This window comes from Micrasema longulum, unplaced genomic scaffold (assembly GCF_059751315.1).
Source record: "Micrasema longulum isolate JH-2025_06_02 unplaced genomic scaffold, ASM5975131v1 h1tg000634l, whole genome shotgun sequence".
Classification (NCBI taxonomy): domain Eukaryota; kingdom Metazoa; phylum Arthropoda; class Insecta; order Trichoptera; family Brachycentridae; genus Micrasema; species Micrasema longulum.
In genome coordinates, this window is record NW_028277830.1 from 74,054 (window position 1) to 88,770 (window position 14,717).

The 14,717-nt window shown below is 33.6% G+C and overlaps 1 protein-coding gene across 2 annotated transcripts in view; it reads left to right on the forward strand.

Annotated features, from left to right (window-relative positions):
- Positions 1-621: 621 nt before the first annotated feature.
- LOC148279978 (proton channel OtopLc-like) overlaps positions 622-14,717 on the forward strand; it is a 31,031-nt gene continuing 16,935 nt past the window's right edge. The window contains exons 1-2 of one of the 2 annotated variants that reach the window (XM_088229094.1): positions 622-690; positions 6,692-6,787. In XM_088229094.1, the coding sequence (XP_088085220.1) occupies positions 6,759-6,787 (29 nt within the window). In that variant the 5' untranslated portion in view covers positions 622-690; positions 6,692-6,758. Of the gene's footprint in view, positions 755-6,691; positions 6,788-14,717 lie in introns of both variants that reach the window. The other variant, XM_088229095.1, reaches the window with a different exon arrangement.

A 14,717-nucleotide genomic window follows, 5' to 3' on the forward strand; every position in this document is an offset into this window, starting at 1 on the left:
TCCTATTTTTATTTATTTTAACAATTACCTGTACTATTTTCGCCATGTATGATATTACCTTACGCGATAAGTCCATATGACGTATTACTTTTACAATATCTTCCAAGTCTTCATCCAGACTTTTAAATCGCGCCTCTAGCTACATTCGCTCCAAGCTGAAAATAGATCAATGCATCAAAAAATGAGGAACATCTTGGGGTGTCTCATCAACATATGGGCAGCTTCAATATACACTCTCTACACTGTTATTTTCAACACCTTTTATTTTCTTAATTAATCCAGTTTTGGTAGTTATTATAATTTGGCGTATAGCTATACAAACAATTTGTCGTTTCACAGACACGCTTTAAACGACATATTTTAATAATTTTCTGACAAATAAATGGCAAACTTAATTTTACATTGTCGCGCTACTTTTACACGTAAAAAATGTACGTCAAAATATGAAGTAATTATTTCACGTTTTTTTCTGCGCAGCCAATCAAATATTTCTTTTTATTGGCAACAGGAGCACTAATGTTGGCATATAACAGCATCCATATTTTCACGTGATTACATTATTTTTGTTTAACAATCGGAGATTTGTTCTGTTTCTGTGTAGTTTTTTCTTGCAAAGGTTCTGTGTACAGTGGTCGTGGAAAGAAGTGCTTTTGTAAATATTTCTGCACACAAAACATGTGCTCATAAACTGTAAAAATACTTTTAGTTACTCGAATAACAATACTGATTTAAGTTAAGGGATAATTTTCACGTGGTAAATTAATTTTAAAAACACATTATTTCCCTTGTCCGCATCCTGTGGTGCATAGGGCATTACATTGGCGCCCCAACTGCGGCGAATCTTTATCAATTTATACATGAAGACAAAATAATCTGTCTTACGCTTCAAATTTAGTATATGGGTTACGAAATGTTACGAAAATGAATTTTTTTATTTAATCATAAAATCTTAATACCCATTTTTTAATTTTTGTATAAAAATTCCTCCTATAATTTTGTATTTAATTTTTCTACGTCTATAATGGAGCAAGATGCTCGCGTTTAGAGATAAAGTATTTTATATCGACCTAGCTAGGAATCAAACCCAGGACCTCAAGCGTAGTAGGCGAACGTACCAACCAATACTTCACGAGACTTGTCTACTCTGGCACCTGAACCTTAACTATCACTGATCACTTGTCTTACTTTCCATGTAACAAAAACGATCTAGATATGTTGCAATCGGATAACCAATGCAGTATGCACTCCAGGGTGTGAATTGGGAAAAGGTGAAGAGATTATGTATTTACTTTTGGGACGTTCAATTAATTGCTCCTGAGTGGAGCATGTGGACATCACCAATTGCCTCCAGAAGACCTTATCGCCAGCCAGCACTCTCGCCTCATCCCACGTCAATCCAGCGGCCCTTGGTTCTGCCGAATAAAGTCGAAAAAATAGTCATCGACGGCCTCCCAGGACGGCGTGAGCCCGCAGGTTTTAAGAAGAGGCAACATAGATTTAGATTCTCCTGAGCCATGCGTAGCACGTGTCCAAGCCAGGACTACCACCGCATCCTCAAGTCACTCATTGTAGGAGGCTGCTGCGTCTGTTCTCGGATTTCAATGTTGGTTATTAAATCAAACCACCTCATGCTAATATTCTTCTCAAGCACTTGCTCTCAAAACTCAGAAAGTTGGTGTTTTGAGCTTTGGTAAAGTGCCAAGATACGCACCCATATAAGTGTACTGGCATTATAAAAGAGTTGAATAACCAGCATTTTGTTTTGCCAGAGTGTAGACTTGAGTTCCAGACAACACGCACCATGTTAAAAGTTGCTCCAGCAGTTCCTAGGCGGGTTGCGAGCTCTTTGTGCATGCTTCCATCATCAGTTATGTAAACTCCCAAATATTTAAAGCTGTCAACTTTCTCAATCCTCTGTCCATTATTATAGAGAGGCTGATCAGGGTCAGGGCACGATTTATTGCACATAATCTGCGTCTGTTCTGTGTTAATATTAAAATATCTTTTTTTTAAAGTTATTTGTACTAATTTATTATTCTTACCCAAGCGTCCGTTTTTTTTTAATCGAGTAACTTAACTTATTTGATCATCAAATAATGAAAACGATCATATTTCATTATCAAATACACCTATGCAAACATATAGAGATAAAGTCAGCAAATCCTAATGCAAAATTTCATTATCCTTCGGTCGTAAAAACTTTTCGGAGACACAGATATAAATGAAATTGCCGGGAAACTTAAAAAAATGTATTTTTAATTTTATAGTAAACACTTGATGGTAATCTTGGGATGAGAAAAGTTTTTAGCGTCTAATTCAAAAACTTTGTCGTGGAACACACAGATGGGTAGTGCCGTGAAGGGGTAAGGTGTGGGGGTGAAAAGCCGGTGGAGAGGGCGGACTGTTTTGCATTCTTCTTATCATATCAATTTACAAGGTACGAATTTACCCGGCACTTGAAGGTAGAGGTTTAAGACTCAAGCTCTGTTAAAATTCTTATTTTCAAATATTATTAATAAAGTGAAATGTATAGTTCTATTTTCGAGAGGCGCCGTGGAGCAGTTGGTTAGACGGCTTTTTCGGTTCGATTCCCGCAAGTTGCCAGAAAAAAAAACTTTTTCTCTCAATTAGCCTGGGCGTTATGGTGTATTTTTCATAATTTTCTTCAAAATTCTCTCTTTTCCACCCGCAGACGAATCTCTAAAACAAAGGCTTTTAATTTAGTTTTAGTTTAGCTAGGTTATTCTTTTTAAAATAAATTACTTTGTATGCAGAATTTGTAGCTCTCTCAAACCATTTCTTACTCCTTGTCCGGGCGGATGAAAAATGCGATTCTGTTTCTGAATTGAACGAGAATCTTGGACAAGCATTTTTGACTCGATGGTTACTCTCAGATAAAAATCCTTAAAAAATAAATCGAGTGAAGATAAGTCCATACTTGAGATCAAAGGTTCAAATCCTGACAGGGTAGATGTAAATTTTAATTTTAGAAGCTGTTTAAACTGTGATTTTTCATTGGTCCTGGACTGGCACTTGTAGCGTTAGAGTGATAACCTTTCAATAATTTATATTCAATTATTTATTCATTAAAAGAAAATAACAGCTTTTATAGCAAAAAATACAATATTTACAAAACAACTAAAATTATTCGCCAATTATAGTTTTCTGTATAAATATAGCTAAATACAATGCGAAAAAATAAGAAATTATTTCATGTAACAGATGATCAATATACGCTGTGTTTGATGCATTAATACAGTGCTCTATGCACCATAGGGTACGGATAGGGAAAACATGGTGATAAACCATAACTAAATCTAATTTAGCAAAATATAAAGTTCAATGCTACAAATAATATCTCCTTGAAATAAATATATTTGAATTATGAACTTTGTAACTAACTAACTAACTAACCATCACGCCATTTCCCCGGAGGGGTAGGCAGAGAGGATAGAACGCCACACCACTCTGTCCTGGCACACTTCCTTTGCTTCCTTCACATTCATACATCTTCTCATGCACGCACGTCGATTATTCCGACTTTTCACATGACCACTTTCAAGAATTTGTTGTACTTGATCATGCCATGTCTTTCTCGGCCTTCCTCGACTTCTACAACCAGACACATTCGCATCATAAATCTTTTTAGCCGTTCTTTCATCATTCATTCGCTCCACATGACCGAACCATCGCAAAAGACCTTTCTTAATTTTGTCGATAATGCTTAACTCAGCCTTGCATTCTGCTCTAATTTCGACATTAGGGCAACTATCATACATTGTTTTTCCGCACATTCGCCTGAGGGATCGCATTTCAACAGCATTTAGTCTACTTTCGTCCCTTTTTTTCCAACTCCATGCTTCGCTTCCATACATTAGGGACTTGAACTTGGTAGTTTTTTTAATTTGAAATATTTACGTATTTACTTTGCGTAGAGCCGCTAAATTAAAATTAACACCCTGACAGGTTTTGGAACATGACTTTTACTTTAATCTTTATTTTTTCTTACGCTTTCATTAATTTTCAGTTTAATGGGATTAATATATTTTTTTTTGTTTTCCCTCTAAATAAACAAAGGTATATCGTAAATATTTTTATTATAAAAAGTAACTATCAATTATTTATATAGATTTATAAAGATTAAAATATTGAAAATAAAATGCTACTGCAGAAAATTTATAAATATATTAATCAATTTCTTTTAAAATAATATTAATATTCGATTTTCCCTTCTGTTTGTCCTCATATTACAGTTTTATATTATTATTTTTTAAAGCTTGTTATCACGCTTCCTCTACATTCATACATCTTCTTATGCACGCACGCCGATTATTCCTACTTTTGACATGTCCATCTTCAAGTATTTTATGGACTTGATCGTGCCATGTCTTTCTCGGTCTTCCTCGTTTTCTGCATCCATCAACATTCGTATCGTATATCATTTTAGCCGTTCTTTCGCTGTCTATTTGCTCTACATATCCAAACCAACGCAGCATCCCTTTCTTGATTCTGTCGATAATGCATATCTCAGCCATACACAGTTCACGGATCTCGACATTTGTGCACCTATCATACATCGTTTTTCCACACATTCGCCTGAGGGATCGCATTTCAACAGCATTTAACCTACTTTCATCGTCAGATTTTGGCACCGTTCACCCTGTTTCCGGCACTCACCCTCCTTTCAATATATTTCTCAGTCTTTCCATCCCTAGTAAACATACTTCCCAGATACACAAATTCTTCTACCTGATTCAGAATATCACCGTTCACACTGATATCACATTAAGTTATATTTTCATCCCTTTCAAAAACCATCACTTTCGATATATCAACATTCATAAGCAAATCTAACTATATAGATACCCATGATATCCTTGCTCACATAAACCTTAATGTACCTCGCCGTAACTTGCGTACCAATGCTGTCTTTGCTGTGGGAAATTATAAAACTAACATCGGATTCCTTTCCCCTCTGCCAAGGATCCTCAGAACAGTGAACGAAATCTCACTAAACGATACTGTCGATGTGTTCCTACAGCAAGGGCAGGCATTTAAGAACCAAGCGGTGTTGTCTCTCCTGACTCGCGATGTCACACTTGCCATTTCCGCCTAGATTATGCTATATACATACATACCTTTTGTCAATTATACACTTTGTTAATTTAGGTAGATTTTAAGAATGTTTAGATTAAGTATTACTCATTAATGCCAATATATTAGGGTTTATTTAAGCCTGTTGATTGGCTTTAAAAAAATCACCCGCATACAGAAGACAGTCAACCGTTAAACCACTCATTTTTGCTTCCATTCTTAAATCTTTCAGTTCTTTCATACATTTATCGATGTATATGTTCAACAACCATGGGGACATTACACATCCCTGTTTGACTCCTTTCAGAATGTTAAACCACGATGTGAATGACCCATTCACCTTCACACATGCTTTGCTGTCCTTGTACAGTGATACAATAGCCCTTGTCAGGTTACCATTCACTTCATCCTCCGATAAAATCTTCCTCAATTTCTCTCTGTCAACTCAAAATAAAATGTCTTTTGCAGATCGACAAATGCGCAGAAAAGTTTCTGGTGTTTAGCCAGAAACTTTTCTGTCATATTTTGCAGAGCAAATATTTGATCCATACATCCTCTTCCATTCATAAATACACTTTGCATATCCCACACTCTATCTTTAGTCACTTTTCTTACTCTCTCAATCAGTATTCTGCCATATGTCTTTCCAACATTATATAATGAAAATAGTACATTCGATGATTTTTTAAAACTATATTCTCAAGCGCTTTTATTAATCAATTATATACCTACGCATTCCCAAACAAACCATGGTAGTTGTTCTCAATAATCGAGTAATTAGTTTCCAATATATTATCATCGCCATTTTGGGAGCTTTTAACAGGGTTTTTTTTAAAACTACGAACTCTACTGCATTTATAAACAAAACGTGAAATATTTATAACATATGCATAAAAAGGGGTATTTATAACTGCCCGTGTGACGAGTGAAATGTGAAGTTATTTTAAAAAAGCTATTGTGTCATAACATATTGTATCCCCTCATACCAGCACTTTTTCTGATTGAAAATATTTTGTACAAATAATATGTAAAGTAAAAATATGTTTTTTGTCATAAATAAATAAATAATAAATAACATTCTAATTCAAATTTAAACTTTTAAAAATGCAAAAGTAGAAATATAAAACTTAAAACGCATAAAATAATACGACTTTTATAACGCGCCCCTATTAATTGTTAATTAAAACATTGATATTTTCCCTTCCATATTTTTTAAATGAAAAAACATAATCCGCATTCCTGATTTTTTTCTACGTTTTCTCATAATTTATTAACTTGGTACCTACAATAAAAATAAGTTTACTAAATCATGATTTTTCATTGATTTTAATTTCATACTTTATATTATTTAGGTTTGAAAGCACATAACTTGTTGTTTTTCATCCATAATTACTTTGTAAAATCACTTTGAAAAAAAACAAATATTTTTTAGCTCAAACATCGGGGGAATTTCCAATCAGAATTACTATTTGTACAGGGGAGTTCTTTCTGGAAACACAGATTATTACGAAATAAAATACGAATGATCTTAATCCTTTATCTTATATCAGAATTTTTTCGCCTTGCATTTATAACAGTTAATATTTTATTTTTTTAGTTTTAGATTTTTTACAAAGTTTTTATAAATTCATACTCAAGTTTACAAATTGATTTTGTTTTTGGAAATGGATACAGTTGAAGAAGAGTGGATAGGGTAAGTTGATATTTTTATTTGTTATAATATTGTGTTACTCAATTTTATTTATATTAAATATTTTCATCTCCTTATTCCATACCGTTTCTAGCATTAGTAATTTATTAAAAATAATAATTGCTTTTCGAGATAGTTATACTCTCTGCTTACAAAATAAAATAACGGATTATATTTCAATTTATAAAAAAATAATATGAGTGATTCTTTAATCCAGAAATTTAGAATAATTAATTTTATTTACAAGTAACTTTATAATATTAAATGTATCTATTCAAAAATTGTCAAGATAATGAATTCGAAATTATGTTACAGTAATTTCATTTAATTATTTTCGTCTAAAAGACCTTTTTACAAAGTGTTACTGGGTAAATCTAAGAGTTAATGTAATGTTATCTTAATGAGTTGACATAGATTATTGCTATGGCTATTCTTATATTAAGTTCTTAATCATCCCATCCCGGTGAATCTAATGATTGTCAATAATTAGGACATCTGAATAGAAAAGTATTAAAAAATCATTAGTAAATTTATTTATAATGGATACAGAAATGGGGAACAACAACGCATTAGCTGTTTATGCAGTAACAATGTTTTGATGTGTGTATGTCCAAATCTTTGCAAACAGGCAATTAACCGACTAGTAAAATAAGAAGTATAAAAATTAGAAAATTGTTTTCAGGAGTTACCTAGTAGGTGAAGTGGTTCAGCCGGATGAATCTCAGCCACGTGATAAAGTTTTCAGCTCTTTTCCTTTACAAAAGTCCACAGGTGGAAGACTTGAGGAAATGTGGATGTTTAAACATATGCAGAATGACGAATGTCACACAGCGTGTAAAGTGGCCACTAAAAACAACCAATGATGGGTCATCAAACAAACACAAACGAACCATCGCGCCGTTTTCCCGTAAGGGTAGGCAGAGAGGATAGCACGCCAGATCATTCTATCTTTGTAAACATATCTCGCTTCCTCTACATTTATATATCTTCTCGTGCACGCGCGCCGATTATCCCGACTTTTAACATGTCCATCTACAAGTATTTGTTGGATTTGGTCATGCCATGTCTCTCTCAGTCTTCCTCTATTTCTGCACCCATCAACATACGCATCGTAAATATTTTTAGACGTTCTTTCGCTGTCCATTCGCTCTACATGTCCAAACTAATGCAGAGCTCCTCTCTCGATTTTGTCGATATTGCTTATCTCAGCCTTGCATAATGTACGGATCTCAATATTTGTGCATCTATCGTACATAGTTTTACCACACATTCGCCTGAGAGATTGCATTTCGATAGCATTTAGAATACTTTCCCAAGTCTTTACTTCCCTCTCATTCATCAGGGTCAGGACCAGGAGTCCATTGTGAACTGCCAATTTTGCGTCTTGTGAAAAACATTTTTTGGCCAAGGTTGATTTAAGTGCACCGTTCACTCTGTTCCCGGCACTGACGCTCCTTTTCATATATTTCTCAGTCATTCCATCCCTAGTAAACATACTCCCCAAATACACAAATTCCTCTACTTGTTTTGGTTTAACTCCATTCACAGTGATTTCATATTAAGTCATACTTTTATTTCTTTCAAAAACCATCACATTCAATCTATAGACATTTATCAGCAAATCGCTTCCCTTACAAATTCCCTTCTCAAAAATGTTTTCCTTCTCTGTTGCAACAAATTAAGGTTTATAGAGTAGTTCTACATCGTGTTTTATAATAAAGACATCGCTCTTGAAGATGTCGCGAAAGCGATAAAAACCGGTTACCGGTTATTCCAAATTTGTGTAGGTATTACAAATCTCTCGTCTTTTATTTCAATTATAAATATCACGAAAACATGTCAAATATGTTTCGTTAGTAAATTTTAAACATTTTATAAAAGATGCTTACACGTTTACGATAGCAAAATATAGTCAACGTTTAAAATGATCACGAAAATCAAGTAATGACAGGTTCATAGAACTAAGAATAGTCCAGATGGAGCGTAGAATCATATTTGAATCCATCGTACTGTGTCTAATAATTCCCCCACTAAGACACACTGTCGCCGCGCGCATACTTGAAGTCACCGTGTAATATTGCCAGATCGCGAAGAATATAACCACAACACAAATATAAGGTTAAAAAAAACAATTTGCTAATTATTCTAAAATGTTATTGTGCACTCGGAAACATTGATTGACACAACAGAGTAGATAAGTAAAGGGTCACTTAATAAGAGTAATTGTATGAATGAACTTTGAACTTAAAATATAAAACAAATTTTATTTTACATTGAACGGATATTTTTATATCATGTTAAATAATATTTCATGTTTTAAAGGTAATGTCGGCCAAATGTCCACCACGGCGTTGTTTAATCCGAGGTTCAATTTTCATTATTTATCTTATTATATGAGAAAAGTAGGGTAAAAAATTTTACTTCCCTGGCAACACTAACGAAATTTCCATTTTGTTTCTTCAACAATCTGACAGATGGAAGAATAATTCAATTTTTAAGTAATGCATTTGTGACAAACACATTCATTTGATAATTACACATGAAATGTGATTGCATCCTGTTTCTTTAAGATCCTAGCAGTATTTCTACACTTTAAAAGGACACAACACGGCATGATTAAATTCGAATCATGAGTTGCGTACTGAGCGACGTCGACAAAGAAAGTAATCAGTCAAAACGTAAACCTACTCATTTATGATTAGTTGAGTCGCCTTCTGTTTAATGTGCGTATGAGGTTTCTCGACTATTCTTAATTCTATGGACAGGTTATAAGCTTTGTAAATACCTAGACTTCCATATTGCCTTCTCACAAATATAATTATTTTCTGAATGTTCTACATTGTCTTTGAAAAATAAAACTTTTTATAATATAATATGATGCAAAACAAGCTATTTTAGAATTATTCTTTTCAATTTGTTGGTTTAATTCGTTCTCAATCTGGATAATATCACATATCATGAGAAAATAATGTGCGTCATAAAATTCATGACATATTTTGTTAGGTATTTTTTACGCTAATTTGAATTCCTTCAATCCTATATTTGGATAGTTATATTAAATGTACAATTATGAGATTCCGTGGTTTTATTTCCAAAAAACTTTATTATGAACGTTCATGTATCCGAATAATTTTGATTGCTTTGTTCATGTAACAATAAAATATTATGTATTTTGGACATTTGCGTTTGGTGTTTTAAGCGTCAGTTTTATGTCGAAACCTGTAGTGATTTCTGTCAAATTCATTGATGTCATTTTTCATGCGGATAATGCACAGAAGAATCTAAAAAATACTATTTTTGTTTTTTTTTTAAATTAAGAACGCTAGGTCTCTTAAATCAAAATAAATCGAGTATAAATTAAGACACTTGAATATTGTTTTGTTTTCCACTTCCAATAGATGTTATAACAATAAGTACAGACACTTTGCTTTGTTTCAATTTTACCTGCAGTAGGTAGGACTCGCATTAATGTGGTTGGGAAATTTTAATTAAATGATACGAAATCTCTTTCTGGGAGCAGACGAATAAAGTTACTTGTTGCAACTTGAAATTAAGAGGACTTCAGATATGACTGGAACAACTTATTGTATTCTGTCTGTGAAATAAACATGCCTCCCTTAAAAGGGTAGCTCTGAACATGCTACCACGTTAGATATTTACTCGTGTATACCTATATAGCCCCCTGTAACATGCAGGTAACCAGAGGTTTTACAAACTAACACAACAGTACGTATACTTGTATTAATATTTTAAAGCATCAACTTTTTATTGAAATGTTTAAATACCTTATTTTAGTCAATGTCAATGCACAGCCTGTTATCCTCTGCGGATGTAAAACGTGGCGCCTCAGTGGAGCCCAAAATTACTGAATTTTGAGGTGTGCGATGATGAGGCTTTGTAAGGAATACATAAATAAACGGGCGCAGCCTTAAATGATAACTGTCAAATCGGGCTGGACTAACAAGATGTGAAGCTCTCAAGAAACATAAGCAGATTTCACTCGTCTACATCATCTTCACTTGCTGGACGTTTGTTGATAACAGTTTAGCAGTTTATATATGATATTTAAGAAGCGGACCTGACTTGGTAAGATACTCGGGATTTTCCAGTTGACAGAAAAGACGTGGGGAAATTTGTAGAAGAAATATACTCAATTCATGGAGCGGACATAGGATAAATTAAAAGTTTTAACTACATTACTTGCCAATTTTTCACTACAGATCACTTATTGTATTTCTTCGTCAGAACTCCTGCAAACATTACTAACTATTCATTGATCTCTCTTGAAATCCAGGATTTGATTCCTGACTGGGTGCTCTTTTACTTTAACCGTAAAGCGTCAAAGAGTATATTATGAAGCACAGATACGGTAAAATAATAGGTAGAATTTAATACCCACACACCTAGACTTTTCATGTTTTTTCAATAGATAATTTCAGCACTTAGGATTTTTTATCACTTTATTATTTCATGGTACTTTATCAACAAGTCGTGAATAATATTATTGCGATGTTTGCATGTTCGTTAGAACAATAAAGATAGACGCTACAAAATGCGTACTTGTTGTTGATACGATATATTCGGCTGTCACGAAATTATCAGACATCTATACGAATATCCAGATCCTTCTAGAATAAGTTATACAATTCAAATATTCATCCGGAAATAAAGAGAAGTAAATATATATACATTTATAAATGACCTTCTTTACGATCACTTTTCCCAAATCGACGATTATAATAATTACAAATTGGTAGACAAAGACAAGGTAAGACTGGTACGAGTGAATCATTTTCAGTTTATATTTAATAATACATTAAAGCAAATACTTATTTATTTGGAAAGTAAATTGATATAACAAGTTTATCAAACTGTAAACTTTTAAAAAAACAAAAATTATTTATAAATCACCTTAAAATCCAAATGTTTAAATATAGAGTAAAACTTCATTTATCCGGATTAATGAGTGCCAGACGTAATCTGATTATGCAAAAATCCAGATTATTGGATTGACCATTCAAATAACGCAATTTTTTAAAAAGAAAACCATAAATTTACTCTAAGATCACTTTTTTATTGCTTTTGAAATAATTCAGCAAATTGGAATCATTCTAAAAACTTACTTAAACATGTCCAGCAAAGTTAATTGATTTGACGAAGAAGCTATTAAAGAAAAATAAAAATTCACACGCACTTTTATTTCCTTATAACGATCTGGATATTTGACAATCCAGATGGCTGGAGTTCGCATAAATGGTTTTCTACTGTAGTCCTTAATTTTGTAATACGCTTTTGTACGGTTTTTTTGTCTTCTTCTTCTTCAGCCTTTATCTTTCCTCTGCTGGATAAAAGCCTCTTCCACGCCCTTCCATCATTCTCTGTCGTTTGCTGTTTGCAGCCATGTCTTCCCCCGCTAAGCGGCTATATCGTCGGCCCATCTCTTTTGAGGTCTCTCTTACTCTTACGAAGTCTCCACTTCAGAACTCTAAGGGTCCATCTTGCGGCATCTTGGCTTGTGACATGCCCTGCCCATCGCCACTTTAACTTCGCCATATGATCCATGATATCCACCACTCTGGTTATGCACCTAGTTTCATTATTTCTTATTATAACTCTTAGGATTATACCAAGCATGGACCTATCCGTAGCTGATTACGTGCGTTAAGTGTTTTTACATTTTTTCCAGGTATCGTCTCAAGGCTAAACGTCATCATCGGCAGTATGCACAATTTGAAGCCTTTTCTTTTTAAACTAATTGGGTTTTCATCGTTTTGATAAAAATGTTTAAATGTTCTTCTTCTTCGCAGTTAAGACTGCGAAGAAGAAGAACATCCTGGGGATTGGTTTGCAGCAAAGTCTTGCATCTCATCTTCCATCGGTCTCTAGTATCTGCAGCCCTCTTCAGCTCGACATATGAGGCGCAGTTTGAATCTTCGCACACTTGCTCCAAATACTCCCGTCAGGGGTGCCCTCTGTAATTTGTCCCCTCAGCCATCCCCTCTATGACGTCATGCAGGATACCCTCATGGCGTATAATGTGGCCGATGCATTGGGTTCGCCTCTCTGAGATGGTTTTGATTAGGTGTCTACCTTCTACGATTCTGCTGAGAATCTCGTCATTAGTGATGTGGTCTCTCCAGGTAATTCCTAATATTTTTCTGTAGCACCGCATCTCGAAGGCCTCTAGTCTTTTTTTGTCTCTTTAAATTCTCTATCAAGGTAAAACTGTTTTTTAAAATTCATTTATAAAGCGTCTACAGTCTCTCATTAATGAATTACTGACCTAACTAAACTGGAATTTTAACAACAAAGTAAAATTAAGTTATCCGTATAAAAAATAAAATACATACATTTTTTGATAAAACACGTTTAATCACTGGATACCGGCCAAGATACTGTAAATTTTCATACAAATATACACGTTTTTGTACATAGATATCGATTTTACTTTATTCCATCTCGATATGTGCCGATGAAAACAGTGTTTGTAATCGCGGCCCGGGAATTTCTATTTCTAGTATTTCTGGATCTCTCAGAGTAATAATTTGCTCCAGATTAAAGAGAAGCCCTTTAGCTATATTGTATAAAACAAACGTGTTACAATTTTTTTGGTTTGGTTTTTAGTTTAACAACAACCGTGTAACGGGCGATTCCGATTTGTGCTTCCAATTTTCGACCTGAGTACCTACGGCCCGCTGAATAATTTTGTCCATATCGGTGACTAATGGCCAGTGGCATATTATTATTCTAAGATCATGACGTGTCTGTCACACACTCTAGGAAATGACATATCATTTATTTTCTTTTATTTTCGTGGTCATGTCATGCCATATTTAATTGCTTTAAACTTTTTAATAATTAAAGAAGGAATGGCCCACGCTCAGACGCTGAAGTTTTTGTCGGCATTGTAACGGTAAGTGTAGGTTGAAACCAATTATTTGGTCCCAGTTGGGCGACATTATAGAGGTAGGTTATCAAAAACCAATAAGCAAATTTTTAAGATTTAGAAGAATAATGCAGATAACCAAATAAAGTACCTACAAACAACTTACCCTTCACCAGTTTCGCTCAATCGGCAAGAACATGAGAATTCTCCAAACTAATAAGATTATCTTGTATAAATTTAATTTTATGAACGGAATAAAAAAAACGTTATATATAAAATACCTTACTGTAAAATGGAACAAATATGACTTAAAAATCTGGATTTAATGAAATAAACAACTCGTTAGTGAAATACAAAATTTTAATAAAGGAAGCAATTCTCTACAAATGTAACAAGATACGTTAATATAAAAACTCAGAATTCTGCCTAGCTGATATGAGTAAGTGGTTGACAATAGATTTATCTAAGAAATAAATATTCGTAACAATAATAATGACAACGGAAATAGATTCTTGATTGTCTTCTTCTCGAGATGATATGAAATAATGTTGATTTTACAAAATAAAGTCCGCAGATGGAACTCGATATGCGACGTCTTCGGTTGATATATTTTTAACTCATGGTTGGCTCAGTTGATGATTTCCCAGAAGATTGTTTGTCGACATTTTAATTCAGTAAATGATTGTCTGCTTCATTGCATTTGTTACTTTGTGTCTCATGATCTTGAAGAAAATTTTCAAGTCTGACACCGACTTTTCCAGGTATTTACGAATAAACTTCGTAATAATTAGTGATTCATTCAAATCATGGAGCAAATATACTACATCGAAAAATCTTTATCATGCGGCGTTTGCTTTCAAAATAACTCGTAGTATTTTTTTTCTTTTCTTTTAAATTTACATTTAATTACTATTCATTTTATGTTCGAGAATCTTTTTTAACTTACTGTGATGCTACTTGTGAAAACCTGTAATTGGCTTATTTGTTATTTGTTTTGTTATATAAATATGATATAGTTATAGCTGTTGGTTATCCAAATAAATAAAA